At 39.9% G+C, this 21709-nt stretch overlaps 1 protein-coding gene across 2 annotated transcripts in view; it reads right to left on the reverse strand.

The window, feature by feature from the left end:
- Positions 1-313: 313 nt before the first annotated feature.
- SRBD1 (S1 RNA binding domain 1) overlaps positions 314-21709 on the reverse strand; it is a 179665-nt gene continuing 158269 nt past the window's right edge. For both annotated transcript variants that reach the window (XM_040993200.1, XM_040993201.1), the window contains 2 exons: positions 5344-5528; positions 314-1206 (listed from right to left, as the gene is read on the reverse strand). In XM_040993200.1, coding sequence (XP_040849134.1) covers positions 917-1206; positions 5344-5528 — 475 coding nt within the window. In that variant the 3' untranslated portion in view covers positions 314-916. The remainder of the gene's footprint in view (positions 1207-5343; positions 5529-21709) is intronic.

Here is a 21709-nt window from a genome sequence, read left to right on the forward strand (position 1 = left end):
AGTGGGATACCCAGAAGAAGTTCCTGGATCCTGGCTTTGGATCGGCATAGCACCAGCTGTTGTGCTCAGTTGGGGAGTGAATCATTGGACGGAAGATCTTCCTCTCTGTCTCTCCTCCTCTCTGTACATCTGACTTTCCAATAAATAAATAAATATATCTTAAAAAAAAAAAAAAAGAAATGCTAAGTCAAAGAAAGCCATTCTTCAAAATTTCAGAACTTTCTTCTTCCCCAAAGGTACAGCTGTATGAATCACATCTTCTTTAATCAAGACTGACTTCTAGGTCATTCACTGAACAAAATGCAAAAACAGATCATTAGCCACAAAGCTTTATTGTTGGAATCAATACAAATATCATACTAAGGCATTGTATGTCTTCAGCCACTCACTTGATGGTTGCAAACACATCAGACTTGATTTTACTGGCATAATTTGTTGCTTAGTAAGGGAAAAAAAAATCAAGATTACTGCAAAATCATGAATTGAATCAAATGGCCTGATAGAAAATATATAAAATGGGAAAATTAAACAATGCCAGCCCTCCTGTGTCAACAAACATTGTACAGTTCAAATCAAGAAAACCATGGGAGGAGAAGCTGGTAAATAGAACTCAAAAATCTGCTGTGCAAAATTCAAAAAGAGTTGAAGATAAATTTATAAAAAATAAAATTTGAGTCAGAAAACCAGTAGCTCATGAAACCATAAGGGTTTCTACTAGTTGCTTTCTTTGAGGGAAAAGGAAATGAAGCTATTAGTTTTCTGTTTACACAAAAGGAAAAATAAGTGCGTGGAAAAGGCTCCTAATATTAAGTGAATTCTTTCTCATCTACTATCTAGAATTCATAAACACGCAGCTACCTTTGTCAATCTGTACAAATAAAGAAGTCAAGTCAGTGTTTGGTTGGCAGCAGGGCACTCACAACACCCGGATGAGGTCCAGAGTGATCCTCGATCGGGGGATGTCAATGTTGAGCACTTGGACTTCCACTTTTTCTCCAGGGCCCAAACCAAGACTCCTTCTCTTCTTCGTTTTGGAAAGTTTTGCTTCTGTTACATTTCGAATTGGAATCAGCCCTGTTTTTCCTACTCCTATATCCACAAAAATTCCAAACAGAGTGGCGTTCTCAACTTTGCCCGTAAGAATTGTCCCAACCTGCAGATCTTCCAGGCAAACTATGCTTCTCTTGAAGTCAGGTTTATTGAAATCTGCATGGAAAGGGAAACAAGTTAGTGTAATAAACAAGACACTGTATGTCCTAGACACAACACAGCATAGTGAGAAGGATTTACAATATCTTGATTATATGCTCAGACCAAAATTAAGTGTTGAAAAGAGACAGAATAGGATTTGAAGACACAGGCCTGCTTATAAAAAGGCATGATGTAGGAAAAACAGCTTTCCCAGTATAGAAATAATTCTGGGAAATTTATTTAAACACTTCCTTCTCCCCCAATTCTACTCCAGTAACACATGAACATTAGGGCAATACATGGAGACTGAGGAGACGAGTTCCATTTTAGGTGATGAGAAGACATCAATCTCAATACACACAGGCTAAATCACACAAATCAAGAATGTATGACTCTGGAGGCAGATAACCGGGAGGGAGTCTTCTGGATGCTGACACTGTTTCAAGGCCATAAAAAGTGTATCAACTTTTGGTGAAATGTGGGTGAAATTTAAATGTTTTCATTCTGACTTCTTCCAACAACATTTGGAACTCAGGAATCAAAAAAAAATTTTTTTTAATCAATTTCAAATATATATATCCAATATAAATTTCTTGATTATCTATGGTTTCTTGATTATCTATGGTTCAGGAATTGAGCCCAGCTAGAGCTTAATCTTCTTTCTCTTCTTTCAATTCATCAAACATTGATGAACTCCTGTTCTTATCTCCCAGCCAGACACTCTGCTGGTGCTAGAGATTCAAAGATGAAGACACTTGCATCTCTTCTCTCAAGTTCCTTCCCCGCCCTCTTTTTTTGCTTACCAAAGTGTACATTTCTCCATTCATTAACACTAACCTCCAAAAGGTGGGCATAAAGTACACCAAGGAATCGCTACGGCTTTTGTTAAAACAACAACACAGGTTTTATGAGGAAGATGGTTAGAACTGACAGTGCCAACGGGGCTGGTGAATTCTCTGCGGACTCCATGCTCTTCTTGGCCCCTTTCCTAGGATTACTGAGTGTTGACTCTAGTAACAAAGAACACATTCTCTGCTTGGATCTCTTTTTACTCAGACCTCATTTTCCCCTCCACCCAGTCCATTTCCTTTTCCTCCACAGCTGTTGGCTTTATCCTGATTACTTGTTAAAGCTATCCTTTACATTTGTATTAACAACTGGTCACCTCTTCCTTCCCCTCCCCCAGTCCAACTATACTGAAAGCAGGGTTTCTTAAAAATTAAGCCTTTTTTCCCCCTGTAAAACAAACCAAAAACCATGCTTAAATTCTGAATCTCATTTTTCGTCATTAAAAAAAAAGGCGAAAACTGGAACTGGTTTTGCAGAATTTCACATGATGCTGAAGTAGTGAATTCAAAAAGGCAAGCAACCTACTGTAATGTAATATTATACTTGGTGAGGGCTGTGTCAAAGCAAAGTGAAACTAAGTCGCTGCCCAGGGCCAGAGGCAAGATGGACTCTGAGGGCCCAGAAAGTCTTGGTTTTTATGCTTGGAAACGGTTTTTTTTTTTTTTTCCTTCTATTTTCTTGCAGAGGCCCAGCTGCTGCAGATTTCCCAAGGGTTCCTGATCAGCTGCTTAGTTTAAGTTTGCATGGAAAATCAGAGTCAGGAACTACTTAACATGTTCCTGAAGACAGTCTGGGCCACTGAGAAATCAGAAAATCCTCCTCATACCATGCAAACTTTAACACTTTCATAACCAAGGCAGCAATCCACATGGTGACTAGGCTCCTTCTGTGGAACCCAATTATGGAAACTAACTAGCACCCACAGTGCTAATAAAAATGGAATTGCTTACATAATGGGGAGAATGGAATACAGGATGAAGGTGAGAAAAGAAAGGAAGAGGCATTAGCAAAGGAAATATTTTTGAGTAAATTGAGACAAAATATTTAACAGAAATACTACTATATTGTGGAGATTCCCAAAATACTATGCACCCTCTCAAAAGGCTGGCTCTTGGCTGCTTCCCTTTTGGGGTTGAGGTTAGCAATAAAACAAAATTCTCAAATTATCTTGAAAAATTGTGACTTACAGAAGGGCAAAAGTTAGTTCCTAAGTTTACTTAAAGAGATGTGTATGAGGGGCTGGCACTGTGCCACAGGAAGCTAACTTGCTACTTGCTGTGCTGGTTTTTCCACATCAGGGGGCCATTCAAGTCCTGGCTGTTCTGCTTCCAATTCAGCTTCCTGTTAATGTGCCTAGAAATGCAGTGGAATATAGTCCAAATTCTTGGTATAGACCACTTACTTCAGAGACCAGGATGGAGTTCCTGGTTCCTGACTTTGCCCTTGGCTCTAACCCTGCGTATTGCAGACTTCTAGGAAAGAACTAGTAGACAGAAGATCTGTCTCTCCCTCTCTGTCATTCTGCCTTGAAAATAAATAATTTTTGGTGGAGTCTAATTGGAATTTCATATGTCATATTGAAAAACACTCTAGTAGTTACAGTCAGTGTTATGGCACAGCAAAGTAAGTTGCTCACAACACCAACACCCCATAAAGGAGCTAAAGTCTCAGCTGCTCCACTTCTGATCCAGCTTCCCGCTTACGTGCCGAGGAAGGCAGTGGAAGATGGCCCAAGTGCTTGAGTCCCCAACATCCATATGGTTGATCAGGACTGAGTTTCTGGTTTTAACTTGGCTGTTGTAGGCATTTGAGGAGTGAACCAGAGGAAAAAGTTCTGTCTCATACTCTAATGTTATGCTTTCCAAATAAATAAATAAACACATCCTTCATTAAAGACTAAAATACTGTAATAGCTTTGGAGAGTTCAGACCAGAGCATGGATAAACCTGTGCTTCTGTCCAACTAAAGGCAACCCAGAAAAGAACTGTCACACTATTTAGCCTGCTTAATTGGACCTGTAATTTAAGTACTGATTTTTGTTCTTAGTTTACAGCATAAATAAAATAATGCAACAATCAACACCATGACAAAAAACAAAGGTAAACAAGAATATCTATTACAGGATATCTGAAACCATTGTACACAAGGGTACTTCAAACGATTCAAGAAAAAATACCTGTTATGAAGAAACTATACATAGATTTAAAAAAATTTGCTCTTGCAGCAATGTAAGTTCACTTTTTAATTTCATTTTCCAAGACCTTCTGAGGTACACTCACATTTGTGAGCCCTTGAATGCAGGTGGTATAGGCCTATCACCACTAAATACCATACTGTTCAAAGACTTAGTGTATAAGCTAGAGCTGGACAAGGCCCATGGAGTTCACATAAAAGGCAGCCGGCCTCTAGGTGGAGACGGATGTGCTCACCGCACAGGCTGCTAGGGGTGGGGAAAGCTTCTGCTTCCACACCTTTGGTGTTGCTCTACTGAGGTGTTGTCTTGATATTTTTCTTTGTTTAATTTAAAACATACAGAAGAGCTGAGAGAATGGGACAAGGTACTTGCTGGCAGTGCTTTTAAATTTCCTTAGCTTTCCCAAAGAAGCATGTCTAACCACTGCAACAAAGACCAACTGGGAGAGAAAACAGCCAAACCTAAATACGGTCTCATCCAGAACTGGTTATAAGACAAGTATGCAGATTCATTGAAATCTCAGGGGTTCCTATTCAAACTTCCTTGGGAAGCAGGTCATTTGATACCTTAATTCTTTTTTCACCGGGTCATTGCTCTCAACAACTATGGCTGTTATACTTCCCTCATCTACTACCTGTGCTCGAAAACTGAGAACACTTTTAATTAGAACACTTTTAATCACCAAAGAGATATTATCTAATTTGTTGAATGTCTTCATTGACACAGAATCCACAAAATTCGAAGGCTGGAATACAGGGGGAAGATTCACTTTCAACCTGTGAATGGAATGCCTTCCCTTGGGTTTCTGGCTCCTAGATGAAACAGCTTATAAAGGACGAAAAGTGCGTGCCTCTATGCACACAGCCGAATGTGCATGGCACATTCATTCCAGGGAATAAACAGTGGACAAAGAGTTCCATGACCAGGCTTCTAGCTTTGTTTCTGGATATTAATGTTAATGACCTCTAAGGTAGGCCACTAAGCTTCAATTTTCTCAGTATGGAATGGGAGGATAAAATCTCTTTTGCTGATGGCATAGGGTTTTTGCGGGGACCAGAAGAGATAATGTGAGCTATAGAAATGCCAGGTGCTGGTTTTCAACTGCTTACCTGTTCGAAAGTCAAAGCTTTCAGGCTGACTGAGACCATCCACAATGACTTGTAAGGTAGGAACTGTTGTTTGCAGCCTTTGTGCGATTTTCTCTATTCCTTCCTTTTCAAGGAATGAATTTATTTTTTGTTTCATTTCAGGCTTTCCAATCTCACACAGTGTACCACCAAAGGATGATAAAAACCTGCAGCAGAAAAAAAAATGTGCAACACATGAACAATATTACTTTTATTATTATTATTTATTTATTTATTGGAAAGCCAGATATACAGAGGGAGGAGAGACAGAGAGGAAGACCCTCCATCCGCTAATCCATTCCTCAAGCAACTGCAACAGCTGGAGCTGAACCGATCTGAAGCCAGGAGCCTCCTCCGGGTCTCCCATAGGGGTGGCAGGGTCCCAAGGCCCAGGGCCATCCTCAACTGCCCCTCAACCCCAGGCCAGAAGCAAGGAGCTGGATGGGAAGTAGGACCACTGGGATCAGAACCAGCACCCATAAGGGATTCCGGCATGCGCAAGGCAAGGACCCTAGCCACTAGGCTACCATGCTGGGCCCATATTAGTTTCTAATCACCTTATTGAGGAGTATTGCCTGTGTAGTACACTATTATTCCAATAACTGAAATTTCTTCAACAGTTACTCTATTGACTACCTTACATCAAGTACACTGAAAATCTTGCCAACAGAGAAAATATGGGAGAAGATATTTTTTTAAACAAAGGGTAATTTTATTTCTAAGTGAACCCAGCAAGATTTCAATCATAATCTAAAGATGAATATTATCTTCATATACCTTACATATTATAAAGCTGCAATATTTATGAAATAAAACATTGGTCTTTAAAAATGTCCTTTTGCTGTTTACTATTTTCCTGGTTCGCTCAGCTGCTCTCAATTATTGAACTTTGGAGTTTAGGAATAAGGAATAAAAACAAATAAAGGGTTAAGATGCATTTCCCTTCTATTTAATGTGAATATTGGGCTGTAGCTTACTTTCTTGACATCGCTTGGCTGGGTGTTTTTTTACATCATTAAGTTCCATTTCCTATGATTAATGGCACTTTAAAAATGTCAACACAGTAATCAGACAGATAGTGATACTAATGCCTTCAAATCCTCTTCCTCTAAGGATGTCTCTTGAATACAAAGCAAAAAGGAAATGGCTGAAGGTTTTTCTATAATCAGAAGTGGGACGTATCCCATTTGGCAGGTTGCTGCATCATCACAAAAGGAATGCTTGTGATTCAATGTCTTTTTCCACCATTATATTCAACTAGAAGAGGCCTCCTAGGTGACACTATGGCATTGATAATCTGGTTTTGGTGGAGAAAGCTCCTGTAACTTTGATTTAACTAGAGCACCTTATCAAGTCCAAATGTGCCACCCTTTTACATTTCTACAACCTACTTTGGGTCAAAACCAGATCTCTCCAGCATCCAACTAATCCAACTACAAAAGACCATGGGGCATCTCTCTTTAGGAATGAACTTCCAGACTGCTGGCCAGCAAAAGACCCACTGTGAGTCTGAGTGTATGAGGCTTCCCCAGTCAGGGGAGTGGCAGCCGCTCTTAGTGCTGATGGATGGGCAGTAGCAAACAAGGGCCCTGGTGACAGGGAACAGCTGTTGGAGCTCTGATTGACAGAAGAGACGACACATGACAACCTCTGTCCAGAGCCAACTTCCTCAGACAACTTTCTAAATAATTCCCACCCTGCTGAGCAGGCTTCCCTGGTATTTTTCCTCTTGGCTTTACTGGTCTGCAACTGGCTCTTTAGCAAAACGTCTTTCAGATCCTCAAGATTCTGGCTTACAAGCATCTGTTTAAATGCCAAAAACTATATTCATCCCTGTAAATCTATAACTTCCAATAGCATTTGATAATTAATAAAAGCAACCAAATGGAAGAAACATACGCAAGCCCTATACAATTTCTGGCTCAATGACAAAAGAATCAGTACGGCTTGCTACTTGGAGTCTTAGTACAGGATGATTCCAGATGTAAGAAAAATATATTGGCCTGTTTAACCTGGGTATGGATTTCATATATCATTTTCATTCTCACACATACAAGCCTGAGGGCACTAGAAACTAAAATCAATTAACAAAAAGCACCAAGTTGTACTCTTACTACTGTTTCATATTGATCAACTCTATTTTTAACTGTCCACAGAAGAAAGTCAAGTGCTTTTTGTGGGTGTGGGGGTAGGGACTTTCTTAAAATTAACTACAAAGTCACAGAAAAAGAGAAGTAGCAAACAAAAGGTGAAAGGGACTATAAGCACTTGGACAGGGCTCTCCCTTCCTGGATTTCAAATCCCCTGGACTGCTTATGACAGCAAGCAATATTATATGTTTAGCAGCCACACAACAAATATATGCTGGCTAAGTATCCCAAGTAAAGCTCATTTGGTACACTCAAAAGTCTCACTTTGGGACTGAGTATAGCTGTATTCAGTGCAATGTACTTTGTAGCTCAGAAGTCCCTAATGAAAACACATGTGGGAAGCTTGGAACAGAATGCTTAGTGTGTGCCAGCAGGACACTACAGATGCTGTGTGGATATTCTCACTGAACCAATGACAATAATCTGAAAAGCAAGGCATCATATTATACAGAGAAGGAAAACTGAGGTTCAAGAAGGTTAAATAACCTGCCCGAGGCCATGCAGCTATTTCCACTAACTGGAGTTTAATGCCACTAGTGTGTGTCTGTGTAGAACTAAAGGAGGGTAAAAGATAATGGACTACATTTGGTTATGATAGAAAACACAGTATTTGGGATAATATTTTTTATTTTTACCAATATAATTAAATGGCAGATTGCTTTTAAACAACAGACAGTTAACACTGAGCAAATGCCACAGATAAATTATTACACACATGCTTTTAAACAGACAATTCTCTCAAAAGCCAATGAGCTATTACAGTCATATTCTCATTTTCTCCACTCTCTCTGGAAGGTTTTTTCAGTTTGCTAAGGACTGCTGTTTGAGCTGCTGTTTTTATTTAATATGTAATTTCATCCATCTTACTTAAAGTAAGAAAGTAGCATAAATGCAACAAATAAGCACATCATGTTCTTTTAGCACACATCTGCACCAAGTTAAAACACAGACCTTGCAGTAGAGATAATGCTTATTTTTCAAACAGAATGGTATATAACCTAAAATCACTGATATTTGCAACAGAACATGGTAGAAACACAGGACTTTCCCCTCAAAGAATAAGAAAAGTCTTTGTAAGATTTTTTTTTTCTCTTTTTAAAGAAGAAGAAATTCTCAAGATTCATAAAACTTCAGACATAGCCAGTCAGTTTCTGTAATCATTTCCAGCACGGAGATTTAGGAGCTGAGGACCTGGTTCATTACATTAAAGCAACATGATACCCTACAGAACACAGGAGAGCCATGGTGATGCAACACAATCACTTTAAAAACAACTTAATATTAGCATGTGCTTTGTGGGCAAAACACAGATGATTTATAACTCCACTAAGAACTGTGCTCTGAAGGCAAAGCACTTCTAAGTCCTCTACTCGGAACATTTTAAGAGACTTTCATACTATCTTATTTTCATCCACTAGTTTTAAAGTAACCTCCTCAATAAGAAAGGGGGAAAAAGTAAATGCAAGTGCATGGTCATTTTTGGAAATGAATATGTCAAGATGCAGCAAGGAGTAATCTGTGATACAGGCAAACACTTATAGATTTAAAAAGAGGGCTTCTGCGCTCAGAGAAAGCCCAGCCTTTAAAAGTGTGACTGTAGATGAAGTGGTGGAACACAAACGGAAAGTTCAAGAGTAATCTGTTACTATAAAAAATACAGACACTATATGCTATTTTCTAATATACTGCTCTAAAGAGTAAAGCCTAGTAAATTGAAATGTGATGAAGGCCAAAACCTGCTACTCCTTCTACACTGTCTGCAGGGGAGCTGCCTTGATACAGGTGGGTAGAAGGCGAGACCACTGGGTCCATGTTGGAGAGTGACAGCTCCTCCTCATCTGTTGGGCCTGCAGGCAGCCCATAGAAATAGCCCAGGGAACTCACTCCCTTCAGCATGCCAGAATCTTGATAAATGTCTAGCCCCCTTGTTAAACCAAGACACTGAACCCTGGCTCAATCCTAATTACGGAAGCTAGTAGATATCTGGTGAACATATCTACTGGTTTCTTAGCATACAGTCTCAGAAAAAGTAAAATAATCCTCTACAAGAATTTAGAATGAACTGACTTGTGAAAACCAACACAATGCAAATAAACAGTTAAAACATGTAATCCTTTCAAAAAGGGAAGGGATTACTCTGGAAGTTCTTAAAGGCTGATTGGGGAAGCAGCTCTCTGGGCTGGGGGACAGGGAACATGGCGCAATGTTATTGCTGGCTACCATCTGGAATATCACTGGAACATCTCCTACATTCACGAGAGCAGCAGAAATAGCCAAAAAGAACAACTAAAAAGGATAAGCAGCCACTGATTAAGGAATGCAGGTTTTTTCTTGCAAAGGACTTGGTTTATTATAAGCATCAGTTAACTATTTCTAACATCTGAAAAACTTAATTTTTTTTTTCAAAAATCTGCAATACATGCACAGAACCTAGATACTCACTGCATGCTGCATTACAGTATGCAGCAGAACATAATCTTGGAAAGATGTTCCATCTTAAAATTATAATCTTTACCAACTTGTTATAGGGAATTTATTTTGTATATAAGAAAGTACCAGTCAAAAACATTCTCACATAAAAATTTATGCAGCTTTTCCTATTTCAGAACTATCTGATGTATGTACAATACATACAGTTAATTAGCCTATGACAAACTATAATTTAAGGAACCAATACATATACACATATGTACCCAAATGAGAATATAAAAATAGGTATATAGATATTGAAATGCAAAGATTTCCAGGCTCCTGTTTCAGAAACAGTCTTACAAATCCATTTTGCAAGTGACATTAAAAAATGAGTTGTTTCTCATTTTTGAGACCATTTTAATTAAAAGAGATCTGGGAGGTAAAAATCTACAATCCAGTATTTGGCAGTGTAATCATTTGATCATCTCCTTTCCAAGGGAATCTTTCACTCTCTTTTTTTAAGTTGGAAAGGCAAATATGGAAAGATCTTCCATCTGGTGGTTCACTCTCCAAGTGGCCACAACAACCAGAGCTGAGCTGATCTGAAGCTGGGAGCCAGGAGCTTCTTCTGCGTCTTCCACGTGGGTACAGGGTCCCAAGGCTTTGGGTCATCCTCTACTGCTTTCCCAGGCCACAGGCAGTGGATGGGAAGTCGGGCAGCTGAGACATGAATTGATGCCCACACGGGATCCTGAAGTACGCAAGGTGAATATTTAGCTACGAGGGTATCATGCCAGGCCCAGAATCTGGTTGCTTAAAACTCTTCCACCTCATCCTCAAACAATAAAAATCTACTAAAATCAAAGCGCTTCAAAGTAATGTGACAATATGCTGAATCTAGCTGAGAACCATTTAGGAAGGCATACTGTGTGTTAGTAGTCCATGGCTGCTGAGCTGGTACGGAGAAAGACTCTGAAACTGGACAGAGCTGGTGTCTAGAATTGAAACACATGGTCCTGCACTTGTATCTGTTCTTACAGAGGCAGGATCTCATGTGCAGATGCATAAATGCTTTGAAAGTACTCAATAAAGATGATTTCGCTGAATTCTCTCAACAAAAATATTGTGAGTATAGTTCTGCAGACAGAGAAAAACACCTCAGAGAGACGGACCAATCTGTCCAAACTCACACAACTGAGCCCATAACGCTGCAGCTAAGGTTAACAGTTACAACATATCACCTCTTCGCTAGCACCCCTAACCCCCAACTGCAGGGGATTTTCAATGCAGACAGAAGATTTAGATCTCAGATAAAATGTGGCACCCAGGACCACTGCTGGGAGCAATTTATTATTATTTTTTAAACTAAATTCAAAAGAAAAAAATGTTGGCTCTTTTTGAGTTACTGAGTAAGAGTTGGACAAAATTAAGTTAGTGGTTTCAAAGGCTGCAGATTCTCTACAGCTCAAAAACTCTGTGTTTAGAATTAATATAATTTAATTTACTGCCTGTAAAGCCATAACGTGGATTAGTGCCTGTGAATATTTGAAGGAGTAGGGCAAATAGAAAAGTGGTATTTAGAACCATAGACTAGCGACAGAGGGGCTGAAACTGGATGGCTCTTGGCTACTAGAGGCAAAACCCATGTAGGCGGGTAGAGCAATCTTTCCTGGGGAAGTAGTCTTTTCACCATGAATGTTGACCCCACAAGCAATCTTTCTTTACTGAAATCTGAAAACACTTAATATCTGCCACTATGGATCATCCTTGGCAGCCTCTGGATGGGCAGAGGTTTTGTTGTTGCATTTAAAGAGTAGGCAATGGAAGTACCGTGATTTGTTGATGATGACAAGAGGAACAGAAGACAGGCTGAGACTAAATTCCACAGAGAAACTGGGGCAGGAAGGAGGTGACAGGTAATTAGAAACTAAATCAATACCCTTGGAGTTTCAGACTCCAGACTGAGTGGCCTAAACTTGAATAAAAAAAGGAGAAGGGCAGACTTTGGAGACGGAGAAGACTGAAGCAAGCATAACTTAACGGTAGGCTGACAATTCCTTCTCACCCCTCCTCTGTGGGTTACTTATAAGCTGCTCCAGATATGCAGGAGAGAAACTAATGTTTTCTCCAATGTCCAGGGCTAGGATCAGAGCTAACCAATGATGCTAAATGCCCCAAATTATAACTAGACCACAAGAACAAACCCTGCATATCCCTTCCTTGGGGATGGACCACTGTGACCTGCCCTTGCTGTTCTTTGATGGCTCAGCTGGACAGCCCTGTCTGAATCACAGGAAAGCTGACAAGAATCATTGTGGAGGCGGCCACAGTGATGGTGACCAGCCAACTGTCTCTAGTGCTAAGTATTTTTTGTGAAAGAGGGACTTTCAGAAAATACATGTTAAGAGAAACCTATGCATTTCCTTTCAAGGATTTTAAAATTTTATTTTACAGCAAAATAAACTTACCTTTATTACCATTTCTTTTTAAAGATTTATTTATTTATTGGAAAGTCAGATATACAGAGAGGAGGAAAGACAGAGAGGAAGATCTTCCATCCGATGATTCACTCCCCAAGTGACTGCAACGGCCGGTGCTATGCTGATCTGAAGCCGGGAACCAGGAACTTCTTCCAGGGCTCCCACATGGGGGCAGGGTCCCAAAGCTTTGGGCTGTCCTCGACTGCTTTCCCAGGCCACAAGCAGGGAGCTGGATGGGAAGTGGAGCTGCCGGGATTAGAACTGGCGCCCATATGGGATCCCGGCGTGTTCAAGGTGAGGACTTTAGCCACTAGGCCACACCGCCAGGCCCTATATTTCATTTTTTTAAAATAAATATGTATACCAGGGAACTTAAAAAATTCATGGAAAATGAAATTAAATGGCAAATTTATTTTGGTGCAAAAACTTTTAAAACCCATGTACAGATTTTCATAATGGGTACTTTCCACAAACTTTTCCAAGAGCCTATTTATTAACTCATGTAATGAGATCTGCACTGTTTTTACACCACCCTCTCCCCTTAACAGACGAGAAAACCGAGGTGCAGGGGAGGTTAAGTAACATTCCCATGCTTTGAGGTCAGGCAGTCTGACAGGACACTGCTGGTAGGCTGAGCCAGGGCAAAGTTATGCACTGCCTCAGCTTCTTAAACTTCCAGTTTCTTCAACTGGGTTTGCCAGAAACTTTGTGTGGGCTTTGTTGGAACAGGGTTTAAGATGTCAGATATGCCAATCAGTTCCTAAGAACCCATAGCCTCATCTAACTCCCAAATGGGCAAATTCTTTCAATCATTCTCTTTTGTGAGTCTATTCCTGGGAGCTATAATAAGATGTTTTGGTTTTAACTACTAATATTAGAGAACAAACAAACAAAAGACAAAGATCACTTTCAGTAATCTTCCCATTTAGTACCTTCATATTTTAAGTCAGCCTTCTCTCTTTTACGATACTGTATCTCTTTAGAAAAGGCAATTTAATATAGTCTCACCACAGCTCCATTAGAAGTTAATGTAGGATTAGAAGTTAATGCAGGATAACTAACTGGTACACCTCCTAAGTCATCACTTATCAAATGCCAGAAACGATTCTGCCTTAATGTTTGTGTCTAAATGCTGCCCAACTCTTGTGAGGCAAGTTCAGAAAAGTCTGAGATCTTTCAAATTTGCAAATAATCTCTTAGGTCTGTTTGCCTAATCACCATTTATTTTACAATATTTGCAGCTGGATTTCTCTTCAGGCAAGTTTCCCACAAAGAAACATGTTTTTATCATTGCAGGAGGAGTTTGCTGGCACGCCAATACGGAACAAAACTGCGGTGGATTTTAGATGTGAAGAGGTGCATTCAACATCATTTGTAGGCCAAGGAAATTACTGCTCAGAAAAATTTCAAATCCTAAGTCAGGGCCATTTGGTAGCTCACAGTTAAAACTATGAATATCAAATCTGTGATTGTCTCAGGTCTACTGTTGTTGATTTAAACCAAAATGATTTAAGCTTCCTGTGTTATAGTTGTTTATTTGCTAGAAGACTTCTTTCATTGCTGGGTAGCAAGCTAAGCTGGACAGAAGGAGACTGGATGATTGGACACTGTCTGGAAAGAGGAGTTCACAGATGCTAATTTGTTGAACAAGAAGGGAGAAACACAGATTGAGATGTGCCAACTCAATCTGGGTCTTCAGTCCTGGGTGTTCCCGTCTACCAGGCTTAACTTGGTTTTGCCTCCATGGCAGGGAAACAGCAGGGTCCCTGAAGAGGCTCATTGCACCCCCAACCACTTTCAAACCAGAGGCACCTGGTAGGAGCCATTAACTTCATCAGAGAATCTTCTACCTTTGTTGAGTTAAATCTACATTTGTTATTAAAAATCTGACATAAGTCTTCAGTAATTTAAGGGCAAACACTGTTTGACTTCTGCACAGAAGCTCCTCTCTCCAGATTTTTCATCAAGTTGTTATTTCTGTCCCAGGCCTACATTTTAAATTCATGGTTGTCTACCCTCCGAACATATACTTTTCAACCATGATTGTAAGGGTCAGAAACACTCACCTCAATAGCAATAAAGGAAATACCACAGTGCTAATCTTACAGTTCAGTACAAATCAGGCCTTGATATACATTTACCTTGTCCATTAGAACGGCACTGCACATATTGCTGCTACACAGCCTGTTACTATTACTGCAAGCTAGCATTTCAAAATTTCCCCCTAATGGCCAAACTGGAAATAACAAATGTTAGCTAAGGTCTTACTGAAATGAGTGCGGAGTGACAGTCTTGACATTAAATTTCCTGGCATTTTTCAAGTTAAATGAAGAGCACAACAACTTTCAAGCTTAACTATCTGGAGTGAATCAAATTCTTAATGCATCAGACTCCTTGGGAGAGTGCCAAGTCTCACTGTGACATGTACAAATCAGTATAATCTGAAGCACAAAGCACTACCTCCTGGCACCTTACTCAAGTAAGAGGGAAAAATCCGATATCTGATACTTGCCTTGGCTCTTCCCCTTAACCCCCATCAACCAAAATGCTAGAACAAAAACTGGACCCATGGGGGTGGGTAATCCCTAAATATGCTGTTTTGGGGCCTTACTTTACTGATACCATGGCAGCATTCTCACTCATGGCTTACAGTATCTACACAATGAAATAAATCATCCACATGTAGAGACCCTGTGACAACTTCTAGAGGACTGAAAATGAGAAGCAATTCTCTTGCACAGTCTGCCTGTTTCTGCCACTCTAGTTTGTAAAGTTAATGGAGACAATCATTCGCAAAAGCAAATGAGAACTCAATTTGGAGAGGTCCTAAAATCCTTTCAGTCCACTGGGATTCCAAAGCAAGCACCTATTCAACATGGGAATAAGGCAATGCCAGGAATGCTTGACCTACATGTACTAACAACAGTTTTGCCTATACAGCTGTATTCACCTCAGCCAACTTAAGACTTCAGGAAAAATGTTTGCACTGAGGGAAAGCTAAATATCTCTCTTGGTTGTATTCCTGAGCAGCTCTCTTTTCTCAATGATGTTTTATTCTCTATCATTTGGTTTTTCAAATGATGTCATTTTAGTCACTGTCGGGTGCTGGTAGCACTGTAATGACCCAGTATCTTCTGGTCCCTGTGCTACTAGCGTATGCAGCCTACAGCAATATATTAATGTCAAATTTGGCTTCCACTACTCTTAGTGAGTTGGATGTCAAACTTTTAGATGCATGATTTACTTGGCAGAGATGAGGACAAAACAGAGAGGTTCAGAGCTTTCTTCATCATATTCTCTGTCACATTTTTTTTTGACCATCCAAATCTATTATGAATAAGTAGGGTAAAGAGAAATATGGAAGGCTATATTAAAAAAGAGTTACTTCATTAAATTTTTTCTCAATGTATTGTTATTTTCGTTGCTTTAATGCAAGGTAGGTCTTAATTTAAGATTCAGACTCAAAGATCAGTTCAAGGTCGCTTTATTTTTTTATATTTTCATGATTTCAATATTTATGAATGTTGCTGGTGATGATTTATCTATAACTTAGCAAATACAGAGCAATGAAGCACAGCCTAAAGAATAAACAATTAAGGCCTGCCACGGTAGCCTAGTGGCTAAAGTCCTCGTCTTTCATGCACTGAGATCCCATAAGGGCGCTGATTCTAATCCAGGCAGCCCTGCTTCCCATCCAGCTCCCTGCTTGTGGCCTGGGAAAGCAGTTGAGGACAGCCCAAAGCCTTGGGACCCTGCACCCACATGGGAGCCCTGGAAGAGCCTCTGGGTTCCTGGCTTCAGATCAGCTCAGCACTGGCTGTTGTGGCCGCTTGGGGAGTGAATCAATGGATGGAAGATCTTCCTCTTTGTCTCTGCTCCCCTCTGTCTATCTGCCTTTCAATAAAAATAAATAAATCTGGCCCCGGCATGATAGTGTAGTGGTTAAAGTCCTCACATTGCACGTGCCGGGATCCCATATGGGTGCTGGGTCTAATCCTGGCAGCTCTACTTACCATCCAGCTTCCTATCTGTAGCCTGGGAAAGCAGTTGAGGACGGCCCAAAGCTTTGGGACCCTGCACCCACATGGGAGACCCGGAACAGTTCCTGGCTTCGGAGTGGCTCAGCTCCAGCCGTTGCAGCCGCTTGGGAAGTGAACCATCGGACTGAAGATCTTCCTCTCTGTCTCTCCTCTCTGTCTCTCCTCCTCTCTGTATATCCATCTGCCTTTCCAATAAAAATAAATAAATCTTTTTAAAAAATCTAAAAAAATTAAACAAATAAATGGAGGAGATTTAAAGCCTCAAAGAGCCAACCAAAACAGGGAAGGTGCAACTTACAGAAACCATAATAAAGGTCATTCTCTTTAAATGCCCTGTGAAAAATTCAGTATGCTCATGGAAGGTGATTTCTACTTGAAGGTATCTCATAAGGAAGGATAGCTTCAAAGTATTTGTATGGAAAAACTGAAAGAATGAAATGAAATCATTTGAGGTGAGGATTCTGTGGTTGGAGTAAGAGTTTAAGAATCCCTAGCGCTAAGAGATCAGAAGAAAGCACCAAGGGAGTGATCACTGCTTGGAGCTTTAATTTCTCCCTTCCCCACTCCTCCTCCTACATGGTGAGTTTCCACTTCATATTCCAGAGCATCTTGAGTATTCATATTATTTTTGCTATTCACAGCCACAGTTACTCTTTTCCATCTAGTCTGTCAGCACAATCTATTGGCTCTTTGAGAATATACTAGACTCTGAACACTCCAACACTCATCATCTAGGTCTCAGTCATCAGCATTTCGCACTGAGATGACTGGAATTAGTCTATCTCCCCGTCTCTACCACTCCCCTTATGGTTTTTTAAATTATCATAGCAGGGAATGATATCCTCTTAATGTGTACATCAGACATGGCATTCTAGCTCAAACTCCAGTGAGGGCTCCTGATTTCACTCAGAAATGATTCTAAATCCCTTTCACGACATTCTCATGCCGTTTTGACCTGATCTGTCTTTCACTTCCTTGCTTTCTCCACTCTCAATTCTTTGGTCCCTCTTCCTTGGATCTGTTTTCCACATTCCTTCTTAGATTCTCTTTAACTTTCCTTAAATGTCACCTTGTCAATGAGGCCTATGCTGACTGCCATATTTAAAAATTCAAGCTCTTACTCATTATTCTGGTAATTCTGAGCCCATTTGTCTTTCCCCGAACCTGACAGCACTCAACACTTCTATCAGATTTTTTAATCCTTTTTTCCCCTGATTGTACAATGTCTGTATCTTTAAAAGCACAGATCTTGATATATTCCAAAACTGTATCAAGTAATGCCTGGATTAAGGCAGGCACTTAAAAGACAGTTGTTTAATGAATGAATGATTCTGTCAGTTAAAGACAGTAGTGTCATTATCTATTCATTAAGGTACAATAAAGGGAGGTCAAACCTTCTTGTTTACCTTGTTTTTATGTAGAATTAGTGAACTGATGAGAAGAGAGGTCAGAATTATAAAATTATTGAAACGCACGCCTGTTTTAGATATACTGCTTTGAATTGCTAACATGTTCATGAGGAATCTCATTGACACAGGTATATATCCAGAGCCTAGGACAAGCACCTTGAATAGAGCAGGGTTTAAGGATTAGAATTCTGTGGAGGATGAAGATAATTGGGAGAGCAGATGCATTCATCCAAAAGTGCAGACAGAGTCAGAGGAAAAAGTGATCAAGGCAAAACACTTGCATAGCTTCCTCTGGTGGGCTAACAGAAGACAGAATATGAAGACATGAGAAGTCAGCAAATGGATGGCGTCAAACGTGGCTTCATCAGTAACTGGCTTAAGGATGGTAAGTAGCATTGGTTTTGACAATTAAGAGGTCATTACTTAAAACAGTTATATCAGAAGAAGGCTAAGAATGAAAGCCAAGTTGTAAGGAACTGGAAGAAGGCAGAGAGTAAGAATTGGAGACCGATGGGTTCTCTGACAAGTCTGCTGCTGAGAAGGAGCAGTGGGTTAGATGTCACAAGGGAAAGTTAGATCAAAGGTGGCTGCTGCTTTAGGCTTTTAGGGAGCAGAGAATGAGAAGGTCACAGCAATAATGGGCCTGAGAACTAAAATGACAGGAACAGAAGATATGAAAGATACAGAGACAGTCACAAAATTAAAGAAAGCTGAAAGACCTTATTCATTTATCTGCCACTTTCCCTCTTACATTTAGAGGTAAGGTACAAAGATCAAGAAAATGGCTAAGGTCAAGAATTCTCGTGGCAAGCTAGAAGTGAAGGTGAGGAGGAAAACAGAGGAAGGAAATGGAGGGACATCTATCTTAGGGAATGATGAGACAAAATGAGTACAGATATGGGGACAATCTGAGGAAGGGGAGTGGGGGTAAGCCGGTTTTAAAATATTTTTAGTGAATAGGAAGTTACCAGGCAAGCAGAGATTTTAAAACAAGTAAGATGGAATCAGAATAAAACAGTTTTAAATCATTATGAAGGAAAATCTAACAGCAACTATAGAAGGTTTCCTAATCCCATGTTACCTTTATTTAGATTACCTTATCTTATTGTCTTATTATCATTGATATTTCAACCATCCTGACTTACAGATGTGTTCAGGGAGCTGGTGATGTGGCACAGCAAGTAAAGCCACAGCTTGCAACTGTAGCATCCCGCATTAGAGCGTGGGTTCCAGTCCTGGCTGCTCTACTTCCAATCCAAATTCCTGCTAATACATCTGGCCACTCAAGTACTTGGATCCCTGCCATCTACGTGGGGGACCAGGATGGAATTCTTGGCATTTGGCTTAAGATCTCTCTCTCCTCACTCTTGAATATATTTATATTTATTGGAGGAACTCGTGTTTTCTTGAGAGGAAAGGCAGAATCTAATTCCAGTCATGCAAAGATACAGAGTAGCACTCAAAACCAGCATGTCCCAGGATTTAAGGTTTCTTCTTTAAGAAGCACACAATTTTGTTTTCCACCTTGAACAACATACACTTGTTTTAAAGGTACATTGCCCTTAAGTTGAAAGACAAGTTTGGTCACATTCAAAACTGGCTCTAAGCTAGCTTTTCAATTGTAACTTCCTCAACAGTCCAGACTTTGAAATAACACATACCGGCTCACATCTTGGTTCAACTAGCCAAGTTGTCTTAAACACTTCACTCAGCCCATCCAAGGCCTTGTGCTTCTATGGAAGTGGGGATGGTAACAGCACTGACCTCACAGGTGCTGTGAGCTTTAAACAAGATGATGCTCCTCATACACCTCACATCAACACGGTCCATAGTAAATGTTTACTTCTACTGGACCATCAACTACTTCTCCAATGGACCTGAACTATATTTTCCTATCCCCTACTTTAACACATTTCTTTTCCTCTATGGACTGAAATTCTAAGTCTTTAGATCTAGACCAAATGTAACCTTCTCTATAGAATCTTACAGGATTCCTCTATCTTGAAATGAAACCCTTTCTCCTTGAATAACCGTCGTGCTTCACAGAGGGCACTTAGTAATTATTGTCCTCTATTTTGGTATCTGTGAGTATAAGTTGTATCCTTCCTATTATGGTGGGCTCCTTGAGGGAATAAACCACCTCCATTTTTATATTCAACTCTTGCCACAGTGTCATGCACATTATGATTGGTGATGAAACAGAATCATCATAAATACAAAGTACTATACTCATAAAGAATATTGGAGTTACTGTGTGGCACAGTGGGTAAAGCTGCCTGTGGTGCCAACATTCCATGCTTCTAAAAAAACGGTAATGACAAGCTGAGTCAAACACTAAACATTTAAAATATTCGATTCAGTTTTTAAAAAGAAAAAAAATGAAGCAGTAACAAATCTAACCTCAAAACTTAATACAATGAGAAAATCACAATAAAATGTAGTTGATATAAGGATTGAAAATTAGATCAAAAGATAGAATAGCCACAAACAGACCCACAACCATCTAGTCATTGGATTTTTAACAAGGGTTTCAAAGCATGGGTAAAAAAAAGCTTTCCCCTCTAATTTACATTTTCCATGTGCTAGCTCACTGTCCAAGTACCTACAGCAGTTAGGGTTGACCAGTCTGAAGCTAGGAATCCAGAACTCAATCTGGGACTTCCTGGTACGTGGTCAGGGACTCAGGTATTTGAGCTACTACTGGCCAACTCCCAGGGTACACATTGGAAGGAAGATGAATTGGGAGTAGAAGCATGACTCAAAGCAATGCATTCTAATATGGGATACAGGCATCCCAGGTGGGGTATTAACCACTGTGCCAAATGCTTGCCTCATTAGTTTTTCCAAATATGGTGCTCAGATGACAGAATAATCATAATGGAAAAAGACAATGAACCATGACTTCCTACTTCAAATCATACACTAAAGGAATTTCAGATGTGCTACACACTAAATGTAAAGGCTAAAAGCATCAAATTATTATAAGAAATCAATAGTAGGGGCCGGCAGCATGGCCTAGTGGCTAAAGTCCTCACCTTGAACACCCCGGGATCCCATATGGGCACTGGTTCAAATCCTGGCAGCCCCGCTTCCCATCCAGCTCCCTGCTTGTGGCCTGGGAAAGCAGTCAAGCACGGCCCAAAGCCTTGGGACCCTGCACCCGTGTGGGAGCCCTGGAAGAAGTTCCTGGATCCTGGCTTCAGATCGGCATAGCACCGGCCGTTGTGCTCACTTGGGGAGTGAACCATCGGATGGAAGATCTTCCTCTCTATCTCTTCTCCTCTCTGTATGTCTGACTTTCCAATAAATAAATAAATCTTAAAAAAAAAAAAAAGAAATCAATGGTAGGTGCATTTATAACTTGAGAAAGGTCCGATTTTAGGTTCTTAGAAAATGAAATGCAGTAACTATAATATTCAAAAATTGATAAATCAGACACCAATAAAACTAATAATTTCTATTCAACAAGATACCACTACAAAAATGAAAACTGGAAAAAAAGATTTGTGAAGCATATTTGACAAGGAGCTTTCTAATGTATAAAAACTATTATTAAAAAAACTGCAAAAGATTAATATAAAAACTGAACAACCCAATTAGAAAACAGCCAAGTGACATGACGAGACTATTTTTAAAAATAAGATACTCCGGTGGTTAATAAGAATATCTTTAAAATGCACACTAAAGCTACATAGCTACTACTACATATACTACAATAGCACAGGAAAAATCCAAAATGGTATAACTGAAGTTGATCAGAAAACTACACAACCATGTAGCCTATAACTCAGCAACTCCTCTCAGGTATTTTTCCCCAAGATAAATGAACACAAATATAAACAGCAACACAATACTAT

The sequence above is a fragment of the Ochotona curzoniae genome, unplaced genomic scaffold (genome assembly GCF_017591425.1).
Source record: "Ochotona curzoniae isolate NIBS_2020 unplaced genomic scaffold, NIBS_Ocur_1.0 contig_883, whole genome shotgun sequence".
NCBI lineage: Eukaryota > Metazoa > Chordata > Mammalia > Lagomorpha > Ochotonidae > Ochotona > Ochotona curzoniae.